The sequence below is a fragment of the Hyalella azteca genome, unplaced genomic scaffold (assembly GCF_000764305.2).
Source record: "Hyalella azteca isolate HAZT.00-mixed unplaced genomic scaffold, Hazt_2.0.2 contig14059, whole genome shotgun sequence".
Taxonomy (NCBI): domain Eukaryota; kingdom Metazoa; phylum Arthropoda; class Malacostraca; order Amphipoda; family Hyalellidae; genus Hyalella; species Hyalella azteca.
The window spans coordinates 296,786-310,672 of NW_025943958.1; the positions used below are offsets into that span (position 1 = coordinate 296,786).

Here is a 13,887-nt window from a genome sequence, read left to right on the forward strand (position 1 = left end):
CTTTGAACAAAAGCAAAATGAAATAACACACAATCAGATGGTAAATCAAAGGAACTCTGTGTGCTAGCAAGGCATAAAAATGAATAAATAGCGGGATTAACAAATAAGTTATTCATTTGCGTGATATTAAATGTGTGCCTTTTAAAAAGACATAAAACATATAAAACAATAAGACATCAATACACAAACGACACAAAAAATATATTAAAGACAAATTTCCGCTACAGATAACGCACGTGATATGAATTAGAGTACTGATAATAAATAACTATGGTATAATTTACACATGAACGTAAATTAAATGTAGAATTAAGATATGTTGCTGAGTTTACACACACACAAAATAATAGGCAGCCAAAGCTAAACCAAATGAGTATACATAGAACAATAAAAAAGAGACGAGTACGTAACGTGCAGAAACATGAAAATAAATTATATCCGTAACACCGCATATGTATTTTAATGTTACATCCATAACATTAAAATACACATGCGGTAGTATGCACGCAGAAAACGTCCATTCAAAAAAACTGAAGCTGCAACAGATCGCCGTTTAACTGGCAGGATTAACTTAACGATGTCTGATATAAATAATTATCCAGATAAGAGATCTTATTAGCTACTAATCAAAAATTACGAAGCAGGAGTTTCATGCGATAACTAGAGATAACGAGTTTTCAATACACGCTACTGACTTGATAATGCCTCCATATTTCCATGCCTTTTGCAAGATTTTTTGCCACTTTGAACAATCCGAGATTTGTCTTTCTTTACAAACGCTGTCTTTTTTACGCGGACATTTCTCGCGTAATATTCCGTGACAATATTGGAACATAAAACAACAAAGACAATATTGGAACAAAGGCAAGAAGGAAAATTAAACTGTAAACGATCAGGAAATGGCCGACTACTAAGGCAATCCAACAATGAATGGCCATAACTAACACTGTCATACTACACATAACACACAAACAAATACTTAAAAATACATCCGACACATATAGAATAGACACGTTACAAACACACATATTAACACACATATTAATACAAACACACATATTAAGTGACCAAACTTAAGCAGATCACAGGAATAAATAAGACGCAGTTGCACATTACAAACAGAAAAATAACACAAAATAAGCAAACAATAACAAAATAACAGTAAACTTTAGTGAACACAAATAAGTATAACGCATGTGCATAAAGGATGCAGCAAAGACTTGGCGACGAAAGGGAGCTATTCTAACATGAACATATTACTACTGGCGTTTAAATTGAACATTTTTTACCATATGTGGTGATGATATTTACCTAGCCAGGCACAATTACAAGAAAATACGGTGATGAAATTTTCAAGTGACATGCACCAAAATATTGAAAATAAAGTTATATTTATTAATTAATGTATCATTTATTGATGTATCACCAACGCAAAATACGAACTCGAAAGTTGGATTTTTCTTGTCAGGTTGAAACTGAAAGTGAATTTATTTTGATAAGTCTGGACGTCAATTTCAATTTTCCAACATAATTTTATGAATAAAATATCGATAAACAATTTCGGAGTTGAAAGCCCTGTTATGGAGGACTTGAAATATAGACCCAAAGCAAAACTAATGAATTTATTAAGTCACCAGAAACAAGAAGTTGCAACATATGATGGAAGGATCCAAATTAGCAAGAGAGGAAAAATTCTACAAAATATTTGTTGGCAGCCACGTTTCCGAATATTTAAAACAATATTTAGCGTTGTAAACTCGATACTAAGATCAAAATTCGTAAATAATTTCGTAATAATAATAGTATGTTTTCGCAAAGCGAAAACTATGCTTCTCTCCCAATCTCACATCTCATTCTAATTAGACTTATCCAGAACATAAATATATAATCTTACGTTTGTATAATGAATTTATTCAATGGAATAATCTAATATCCTAATCAAACATAAGATTCATAATAATTGGCTGATACATAACGATGAACTTCCCAGTTAGTTGACAATGATGGAAGGTAGAATTGAGATGATGAATAAATAGTGAGTAAAGATCCGTTATTAGATCCAAGAAGTGAATTGCAATTTAGATTTTTGTAGACACACATATGCTATAACTCACCCACATTAGTTTCAAATGTAATAAATCAAAAGTACTTCACTAAATTTAATGTCGGCTGAAGAGATTCAGTCGATTTTTTTTCACAAAGAAGATCTTTAATGACGAAACCCAATGGGACACGTAAAGTTATGTTTATGCTAATGAACAAACTTTCAGTTTTATATACGAATATGTTTTAGGTTGAACCTATATAATTATGGCGTATGGTGGAAAGGTATATGTTGGACTAAAACATCAGCTAGCAAAGACAATATTAAAATGATAGTTCTTGGATTATTTATATTGTAAAATTATACATCTGAAATTTTTGATATGATACAATGTAAGTGGTCTGGCAACATTAGCATTCTTCTAAAAAGTGTTATACAACAAGGTGCCAATTAAAATAACCGTAAGTGTTGAAATATGTGCAAGTTAACACTGAACACGCATGAAAGCCCAGGGTCAAATTAAAAACAGTGATATTTATTTTTGCTACCAAATTTGGAGGAGAATTAGCAGCAATCGTACGGACTGCAGACAAATCACTTGAGTTCATTAACCCCAGCATTTTTGAGCAACTGATTAAGTGCTGTGATGTACGTCTGTGCCATACGCAAGGTCTCAAATTTGGACAATTTTCGGTCGCTGCCAAGCGTAGGTACGACGCCTCTAAGTCTCTCAAATGCATCATTTAGGCCATTCATGCGCCGTCGCTCGCGTCTATTGGCAGCGTCTCGGCGTTTCCTTTTAACTTCACGGGTCACCACTCGCTGTGGCTTCAAGCTTATTCTCATGACTGACGAGGGGCTTCTGAGCACACAAGGATCTCCTGGAGACACGATGCCTCTCGAAGTCAGCAGAATTTCTGAAGGCGTTTCACTCCTGCAACGAACGGTCGATGCTTTGTTTTCGGCGGATGCAGCCGAAGATCGACAGGCGTTCACTTTTCGACCTGTTGCCCCGCTATTGCTAACTGCACATTTCTTGCCTTGGCTCATTTGATTGGGGACATCGCTGCTTGAGGATTCATAATTGTCATCCGGGAATGATTTTCCAAATTCCAGGTTCAAAGATTCCCCACCAGTTTGCCTATTACGGTAGCTGATATTATCTTTAATGATAGTTGTGGGTTCCCTGGCTAGAAGAGCGGCTAAGCTTAATTTCTTCTTCTTCTTCTCAGGCAATCGAGCTTCATCATCGTCTCTCATTAGCGGCAAAGAAGAAATCGGCGGTAACACCGACGATGTTAGGCTGTTCGGTAACGTGCAGTTAGACTCACTGCTTAATAGGCCATGGCTTGATTCGAAGGAATTAATACAATCCGAAGTAATATTTTGACCAGGCCAGTCATCTTCTTTCGGGGCATTTCCATCTAACAAATGGTCAGGGAAAAAATCGTCGTAACTTACAGGTTTGTAGGCTTCACTTTTAGGTTCTTCTATTGGTTCCGATTGAACGATTGGACTTCTTACATTTACAGAGTCTGTAATTAGCGTTGGGGGATTGACAGATATTTGTTCTCCAGGAGTAAAATATTCATAATTCGGACTGCATATTTCAGTGGGTAGAGAACGTTCTGGTTCGGTTGAAAATTTTGATGGTTTAATTACAATTTCTGAATTTACCGTCGATGGTGGCGTATCATTTGAAAAATTGTGATGGTTAGAGGTAAAATCATTAAATTCGTATCCAGAATAAAATAGCTGAGTATCATCTGTAGTCACAGCGTTCTTTGCATAATCCCTCTGCCCAGCGGCAGTGAGGTTTTCAAAAGTCAGTGGTTGGAGTTCAACAAAATCCGGAGACACTGGAGTATATCCCTCCATGGGAGACGAAGGAGCTTCATGTCTTCGTGATTGGTGAAGTTTGGACGGAAAATTTTGGTGAGGAGTTTCCGAAATAGCAGGACTTACACTGGAAGGCGACACACACCCATCACTGAGACCTTCAAAACAGTCATTTGAAAATGCAACGTTTGTGTTATAATCACACGAGCCCGCATCACCACTTCCAAAAAATCCACTCACATCGCCAATGTTTGTATCGACTCCACACTCCAATGGATCAAGCCAACGAAATACACTAGCATCCAAAGCCATGACGATAAATCGAGGAGTTGGCAACTTTCAAGTGCACCTCTGATGGATAAACTTGCAGAGCCGAAAAGTCATCAGTTCATCAAAGACAATTAGAAAGCTTCAACAAACCGCAGCACCAGGAGAAAGTCAGAAGCAGAAGCTTGTTTACACTTTTCTTTCTATGCATGGAGCTACTCTACGAATGAGAAATCTCGCGCACCCATATATCGTCAAACAATAATTTCATCGGCTCAATGTTAGACAAGAGAAAAAGTATTACTTCTTTGCTGTGCCACTCCGATATTAACGATATAATACACGTGGCCACGGAGAACAAGGGCACTCAGAAGTCGGTGGTTGGAGGCCAGCAAGAACAACCTTCCTTCCACCGCCTCTCCCAGCTGAATGACTCTCCTGCGTGAACTGTGCTCGAGTCATGGAAAGATGATCCTGCGAATGAACCCAACTCGATCAACCCTTTCCGTACCAGTGTTGTTCACATGCAATTCTTTTTGTGATCTTAACGGTACGCACTTCGCATCTTATCTCACATAAACCTTTATTTCTTCAACAGATGAAAAGTCTTATCAAGTTATATCATGAATGATAACAAACTTATAGTGAAGAAGCTCCTGGAAGCGTATGGCAGTGAGCAGATGACCCTAGAGGGGGCGGAGCATACAAGCTGCAACAGGAACAACCGCCAGCCGATGGCCAATACCAAGCCAGGGTCATGGCGTACTCGGCATCGCCAGCCCGTGACGACACAAGTGCCTTCGCATAACTGCGGTTTCCAAACAAACAAGCTCGTCTATAAAATGACCAGAAACTCTTCGACGACTTGTAACGACGTAAGCGACCAAAATTTAGCGTTTAAAGAGTTGAGTAGTGTTCCAGAGTAGCATTACCGTCAACTTACGCGAGCACAGTAGTGTTTTTCAAACGCTTAAGAAACCATTTTAGCAAGTACGTAATTCTTTCGAAGTTCCTCATGAGAAATTGTTAACAACGAGTGCATCGCGCTGGAAATATGAAAACCTCTCAATATTAACGGTGCTACATAGAGCCGCTTTTCATAGCAACAACAATTATATTACATAGTGGAGCAAGATTCATGGAATAAACAATCAAACAACCGTCACGATAAATCTATAATAATTCCCACGAACAAAATCTTCCGATGCTTTTTTTTGCATGTTGAATGATCTTCAACTACAGCAAGCTATGTTTTACTCAATCATGCTATATATCTTCTACACCAGCATGGTGTCTCTTACTAAATGTGACATCTTTTACTCCATATGCCATATTTTTCTCTACTAAACAATCTCTTATTCCGCGACCGGAAGCTCCAACACGGAAGTGAATGCAGCAGTTAGAAGCATCAACACGACAGTAAATGCAGCGCTTGGAAGCATCAACACGACAGTAAATGCAGCGCTTGGAAGCATCAACACGACTGTAAATGCAGCGTTTGGAAGCATCAACACGACTGTAAATGCAGCGTTTGGAAGCATCAACACGACTGTAAATGCAGCGTTTGGAAACATCAAAAGGACAATAAGTTTACTCGAGGAGCCGGCATTATAGGCATTGAACAAAACCGGATCCAGAAACTTCCAACCACGATTATATAGACTGATAACGAGGAAAACATTTGAGGGCTACATCGAACATTCTGGTTATTATCAGTTAATTAAAGAAATACATTTTATGACATTTTGGGCTCAGCTGTATTTATTTGAATTTTATGGACTCTTCAAGGTGATGGTTAACGGTATAAGTCAAATGCGTTGTCTACATATGATCAGAGTATTGTTCTCGTTATTTATGTATGCATATTATTAGAAAAGATAAAATGTGATACTGATATGATACTGAGCGTCTTAAATGAATTAAATATAAAAGAATGCGATAGCTACGATTAATATGGAAAAGAGCGACAGTATCAAATTTTTGGCTGATCGTCAGGAGATGAAATAGAAAAATTTAGAAAAAATCCGGTAGCTCGTTAGCAAAAAAATTAATATTCTTCGTAATTTTTAGGGTAACCATAAATATTTCACTTGAAATTTGACAAATAAATGATAATGCTATAATCAATCACCTCCTGCAGATAGTGCTGAAAAGGCACTATCTGTGTGTGCAGATAGGCTGTGAAAAGGCACTATATCAATGACCAGGGGATATACGTATTTATTCTACGGCCGATTGACCTTTCAATGCGATTTCAATATGCAATTCAATGTGGATGGTAGTTGACAATATTATTTAACAATTTGTGAATTTCAAGTAAAATATTCTTGGGTATGAACCCCACATCAACTCAGTCGTTATTGGCAATGATGACTACAATCGAAATAGGAAGAGCGCAATACAGAGACTTGTTCACATCTCTAAAGAAAATTTACAAGGGCTATGATCGATGGTTGACTCAAATAGATCTTGCACGATCTCCACCTAAAGGCTGAAACTAAATTAACATTAACAAGATACAAGCAGCTATTCGTCGATATAGCGAATCTGAGTGCATAAGAATCACTGTTAAATTATAATAAGAGGAAATTCGAGATTAAAATCTTCTCGATACAAAAAAAAAATGTAAAGCTTAAGTTTGAATTATCCTCACGAGGTTTCAGGTAAACAGGGCAACCTAATTAAAATCTTGATAAAATTTCTAGTGGAATTTAAGTTTATCACCAATTAATAAATTGAATACCTATACAACAATAATTTGCGATAAGTTAAAAAATTAATTCAGAAAATTTCACAATTATGCTGCATTTCAACCATTCCGTCAGATAGATCGCAATCACTGCAGTACAGAATTAGTGATTAGAAAGTAGTAATCCAAGACCATTGTAAGTCTTAGAGATACTGCAATTAACGCGCAGTAAGTAGTGATCCTAGGTTATCGCTATAGCAGCTTTATGGAGAGACTGCAACGCGCAGTAAGCATTCTAGGTTATCGCTATAGCAGTTTTATGGAGAGACTGCAACGCGCTGTAAGTAGTGATCCTAGGTTATCGCTATAGCAGCTTTATGGAGACTGCAACGCGCAGTAAGTATTCTAGGTTATCGCTAAATTACGCTAAAGCAGTTTTATGGAGAGACTGCAACGCGCAGTAAGCATTCTAGGTTATCGCTATAGCAGTTTTATTGAGAGACTGCAACGCGCAGTAAGTAGTGATCCAAAGTTATCGCTATAGTAGTTTCAAGGAAAGACTGCGCATGCACACTGCAAGTATCGCTCCATTACCATGGCAAGCATTTTTATACTGGAAGTGCAACGCAAAGTAAGTAGGAATCCAATGTTATAACGGGCTATTTTTATAGGGAAATTGCATGAGCAACGAGTAGTATTCAAAGCTATTTCGAACAGTTATATGGAGAGACAGCAAAATGCAGTAAATTGAGCTACAAGGTAACTATTGACATTAGGCCATGATTCCAGGCTGTTGCTAGCCCATGCTTATATGTATGGGAAACTGCAACAAACAAGTAATAATCTATTGTGGTTGATAGCAGCAATGCACGGAAACTGCAACTAATCAAAAGTACTTTGAGTAGTTACCGTATCTATTAAGTACATGGGGGGACATTGCAACGCTAATCAATCAGTGTTCTATTTCTATCACCAGCAGATTATTATTGGAAAGATTACGGCGTGCTAAGGCCCCGTGCCATGGCTAAAGATGCCAGTTGAATTTGAGATTACAGCACATAATATGTAATGGTCAATAGTTATACCAGTATATATTACTTAGGTATCTGCAATACATGGTAGATGTGATCCTCTGACTATAGCTGGTTGTTATACAAGGAGACTGTAAAGTGTAAAAAATATCGATCCATTGCTACATCTGGCAGTAATTTAAAACTCCTACAAAACATATGGTTCATAATGTCACATTCATGTTGCTGTCAATTCTATAGGGAACAGCAAATCATATTAGTAAGGATACTAGAGCAATTGCTAACAAAAGAAAAGTTCAAATATAGTCTATGAAAAACATTGATGCGCGGTTGTTACTAGCAATTTGCTAGCCTTTCTTTTGTCTATGAACATCCAATTAATTGATTCGCATCGCAACAGAAGCAGACGCATTTGCTTTTTTTTTTCAGCAAATAATTTTCAAAATGTTGATCTTGTTAAAATACCAAGAAAATAATTATTATAAAGAATTCTCTGGTCTTCAATCTAGCTTCCTCACACTTTTAAGTGCATGTATTCCTACAGCTCAGGGTCTATACCTTCAAAAAAAAGTTAAGAGATCGTAAGTTCATCAGCCAATCATTGAAGGCCTTTCAAGCAAAATCCACCAATCATATACATCTACACCAATCATCATCTACTTCCAAAAAAAGTTAAGAGATCGTAAGTTCATCAGCCAATCATTGAAGGCCTTTCAAGCAAAATCCACCAATCATAGACAAGAAAATAGAGCGTAAATACTTACGTTCACTTAGCGAGTTTTGAAAGTATGGCCCCTGATCACCACCAAATGCCTGTCTAAAGCGACGTCTGCATGGGCGCGCAATCAGAGCGCGTGCTATGGAGATAAACGCGACAGCTTTTTTGCCGAAGAGTCCATTACGGTAGCAGAAGTTATCAGCGCTATAAACACCACGGCACCTGAATTATGGACATTTTCCATTTATTTATGAAGTCCTTCTGTAGAGCTTAATCGGTCTCGTCTCTTGTATCCATACATGAACGACGTGAACGGTGGTCTTTAGAGGTGCATGCAGTGATGGTTAAGAGAAGTGTCACTTAATATTATTTGCCATTTAGAGTTTGAAGATGTTTACCATTGCATAACTGACTTTAATGGCGATTAGTTATGATCTATACTTCACGAATACATAAATTATATCTTCATGGAAAAAATTATGCATAAAATCCAGGGTACATACAATTTGTGGCATGAAGTATCGAGAGAAAACCAGTTGCTGCAAATATAATGAAAATCCGTTCATGTCGACAGCAGAATATAGTTAACATCGCACAGTGAAGAAACGTGTTTTATCAAACCTGATCATAATAACTCAAACGTGTTACCAATTTTTTCTAAGCCATTGTCGGCGTGTATGAGCAGAGCAAAAAAAAAAAAACACTAGGGAAGGGTAAACCTAAAATTACAATTTTTAAGGGCAATGTATATTCATATTTTGGCTATGTACATTTTAATAAGTAGTTTCCTTTAAATTCATTGAAAAAGTTATCAATCTTGTCCATGACAAACTCGCTGAACTACCAGTAGCGCACTCGCTAAGTAAAGCGAAAATGGCCACCGATATAAACCCTGAGAAATATTGACGGGCTTCTTTTGTTCGGTGCCCACCCGCACACGTGTTTAATTAATGAAGTGGTTTTTGCGCTCGATTTGACCGGCGGTGCGCATCTGAACAAAGCGCATCTAAAAGCTCCCCGATTGCTAAACTTCCCTTGAAGATAAAAATCCCACTGCAGATGTTCTGTTGTGAAGATTATCAAGAGTGAGCAGCGGCCTGAGCAAAGCCACAATGCATTGAGAATTTTTGCGCCTTTTGTGAATAAAAGTAATGTCGGCGGCGCCTGTACGAGGCAGACGGTGGGACAAAAAATCCATGCGAACTAAAGTAGTTTTGTAAAACGCCCAAAAAGCAGACGGCAAGACACAGAAAATTCATACGGATTGAAGTCGTACCCTATATATTAAGCACACATATATGAGACCTTAGGACAAGACAGGACAACTTCATGTAGATAGAAGTAGTATAGAGTATGGCACTTCAAGAAGACAAGCGGCAAGACATACAAAATTTCAGTCTACCTTCTATATGCAAGAAATACGAGCTGGTTAAAAAAAATTCCGTCGAATTTTTCGACATTCGTGAGTTCTAAGCAGCACGACCATTTTACGTCAGTGGAATGTCCTTCGATGATAATGAGTCTCATGCTATGATTCCATGTTCTGCGATAATTACACGACATGCAAATATCGAAGGTGCAGAGTAACTGCACAGTGATGCTTACAAGTTACATAGATTTATGATTATAGCGAGTTCTACGATTGCCATCTCTAAGCACAACGATGAATGCAGATTCTACGATTAATCTAAGCTTAATGACGATTGAAAGTTCTACGGCGATCGCAAGTTCATTGCTGATCTCTCGTTCTTGAATGATAATAAGCACCACGATGATCCCAAGTTCTACGGTGATTAAAAGTTCAACGATGATTCCAAGTTCTAGGACGATTGCAAGCCCTATGAAAATCTGAACTTATACGATTGTCACGATTTTCACAATAGTCTTATAACTCATATGTAGAATTCAAGACATCTGCTCGCGGTTATAGCTGGATCGGGTTTGAGGAGTGCGGTTGACTTGAGGATGCGTAGCATTATAATGTTCGCAATACAATTCAAGAAAAAACTCGCAGTAGAAATTCTCGAATGTCACGAATTAGCAGTCGATGGCAAAATCGGCTTTACATAATTATCTTTAGAAAATTCACACTCTAACCAACATAATTTTTTTCTGTACAGTTTTCAGGAATTACTCTGCCGACTGACTATGTATGATAAATTGTCGAACAAGTTTGAGCGCGGGAATTTAATTCATTGCATAAATATTACATACTTTATTAATATCAGCCAGCATACAACATAAACTATAAGCAACATAAACTAACTTCAAAAAATAAATTCAATCCATAAAATCAATCTAGTAAAGTGTAACAGAAACCTTAAGTTTTTCCACTGAACGCATTACAAGAACATTTCGAATCGATGCTCAATTCCATATTTAAATGAGTACCCGAGGGCAATCCAAAAATATGGTCAAGCCATTTCCTGCGCCGTCAATGGAAGAACTTCATTAAATAAATTTACTTCATTAAATAAATTTACGTGGATGTCGCTTAACGCGCTGATAAGCAGGCGGAAGTTGGACGTCAGAGGAGACAAAAATTCACCCGATTTTACGCGCAAAAGATTCAAAATGAAGCCATTATTGTCAACGCAGAAGTCTTGATACAAAGCGATCAGGAAAATTTTATTTTTATGAATGTATTCAGCATGTTTAAATAGTTAACACAAGCACTATTCGATGTGTAAATTGGTACCATAATAGGGATGAGAACACTTAGCAAGCAACTAAATTGTATTAGTTTTCATTTTACAACACTTCTCTTAACTTCATTTCTTGTCTGTTTGTCTGTCTGCTACAAATCTTGTAATCGAAATTTAATACACTTCTACTTAACCTATCGATCTGACATTTTGCACACTTGCGTAAAGTTGGAGACAATGCATGAATCAAATGTCAAAATAAATGATTTTAAAAATTAAGAAACAATTCTTTTTCAATATTAAAAAATTGAGAAATAATTTTGTCAGCAACAAATCTTATAACTGATATTTGACACACTTTTACCTGTCTAATTGATCTGAAATTTTGCCTACTTGTGTGAAGTCAGAGGCAATGCATGATTCAATTAACAGAATAAATAATTCTGAAAAAAAATTTATATGTTAAAAAAAGTGAAAATTATTTTTTTAATATTTGAAAATTAAATGAGAAATTCATTGTACATTTGTAAGATTGGAGACAGTAGATTCTTTGGAAGTGTTGTCTTTAAAAAGTAATTTTTAAACGTATATTATTTAAAACAAAAAGCGTTCAATTAACTGGATTCTGAATAATGAGATAATTTTATGATGAATTAACTGGATTCTGAATAATGATTTTTTGAATCGGTAGTTTCTATTAAATTCATTGAAAAAACGAAACTCAATGAAACACAGAATGACCGTGTCAATAATGGCATGTCTTAATAATAATGGCATGTCCAATAAAAATACGCCGATGCGATGTTGGCACGTTTCATAAAATCACATATACATTGCCATATAATCAACAAGCGGCTATTCTACCACAATATTTTCCATGCACTAATGAGAATCATTATTACGCCATCTTTTTTCTTGCTATTTTGCTTTGTAATTCGACGTCGGTTGCAAGAACGTCATGCTTGTCGCCCTTCATTCACGTATGAGAACAGAATGATAATTTAGACGCCTCATGGAGACGTGTTGTGCGCGTATCCAGTCACTCATTAGCTTGTAATGATCAACATTATTGACCGCGACAGCCAATAATCATGTCATGAACAATCAATCGTCATTCATCATGTCGTACAGTCAGCTGATCAGTCAGTGAAATCGAGTACAAAAATGATCGTGTTTTCAAGACATAAAAATGGGCGGTTTATTTGAGAGCATAATATTATTAGAGGATATGACAAGAGAAATATTATTAGTTTTGTATATAACTATAATTTTAAAATTCTAATGCTATGTTAAACGAATAAAATCTATTATTTGTTTCCCCTTAACTATAATTGAGCAGTAGCTCGACAGCGGAACTCTGCTAGAGATAATTTTGACTGATTTGTTAAAACAATTTAATATTTTAATGGAGTTTATCGACACGAAAACGATGCCAGGTCACAAAAATTAACAAATCTATATTTTTCTTTTACATACAAACCACAAATATTCTCTAAAAATTTAAAAGCAAAGAATAGTCCACAAAAATTCATATCTTTATAGAAAACGAAACGTTTTCTATAAAGATATGAATTTTTGTGGACTATTCTTTGCTTTTAAATTTTTAGTCAACTTGCGATTTAAGCAAATAAGTGACATTAATACAAATATTCTCGAAATACGTTCAGCCACACAGAGAAAGTCAGTTTTGCAAAAGACTCCTGCAAGCGACAGTACCTACAACGAAGGATAAGCTCACAAACGCAATTAGCATTCCAATACAGAATGGCAATCAGAAGTTCAGCAGCACCTTCCTGGCATGGCTTTCTCGTACAGTCGGTCTTTCAGACGCTAATTTCAGCCTCCACGTTGAATTTCCAGCATCACATGTATAAAACACAACAATTCTGTAATAAAAAATCGTACTTACTATACGCGTATTACACAATTTTTTCTAAAACCCACTGAAAAAACGCACATAAAAATCCGAAAACAGGTATAGTGATTGGCTTTGGGATTTTGGGACGTAGTTGTACAGTGAACGCAGAACCTGTCAATCACTGGAACGCTCGACTAACGAGGCGTTTTGTGGTCATGAGGCTCACAGTAGCGAAAATATTCAACGAGCTTATTTTTAGTTGTTTGCCATCTACAGGTTATAGCCTCTAGAATCTAGCGGATTATGTCAGCTGCCTTAGAGGTGTTCGAAGTTTTCTTATTTGGAAGCAAGATAACAAACATGCCGAATAACATTATACGGCATATTTTTACTCCGTGGAAATGATCACTATTCAGAAAGCGTGATCTTGTATAAAATGGTATTTAGCTCTGGATTTTATTCATCATTTTAGACGAAAAAAATACGAGCAATGGAAAACGAAAAGAATCCAGAGTATTACTTAATAATGAAATACCTATGTAAATAATATCTATTTCTGTATCAACGCTTAACTCTGCAATCCGGAGCAATGAAGTGCAGGTTATAAGTAAATATAAATAAACACACGAATAATAAATAGATAATACAGTATTGGCAACCGACCGTCGTTGAGTGATTACTTTATGAATTCAAACAATAATGCAAGATATTCAATCAAAAATTCAAAAAATTAAATCAATAAGACGAAATATTCAATCAAAAATTAAAAAAAAAATATTCAATCAAAAATGAAAAA

At 36.4% G+C, this 13,887-nt stretch overlaps 1 protein-coding gene across 1 annotated transcript; it reads right to left on the bottom strand.

The window, feature by feature from the left end:
* Positions 1-483: 483 nt before the first annotated feature.
* LOC108672328 lies at positions 484-4,383 on the bottom strand. The gene has a single exon (XM_018159970.2). It carries the CDS (start codon positions 4,193-4,195, stop codon positions 2,639-2,641), a length of 1,557 nt encoding a protein of 518 aa, XP_018015459.1. The 5' UTR covers positions 4,196-4,383; the 3' UTR covers positions 484-2,638.
* Between the last annotated feature and the right edge of the window lie 9,504 nt (positions 4,384-13,887).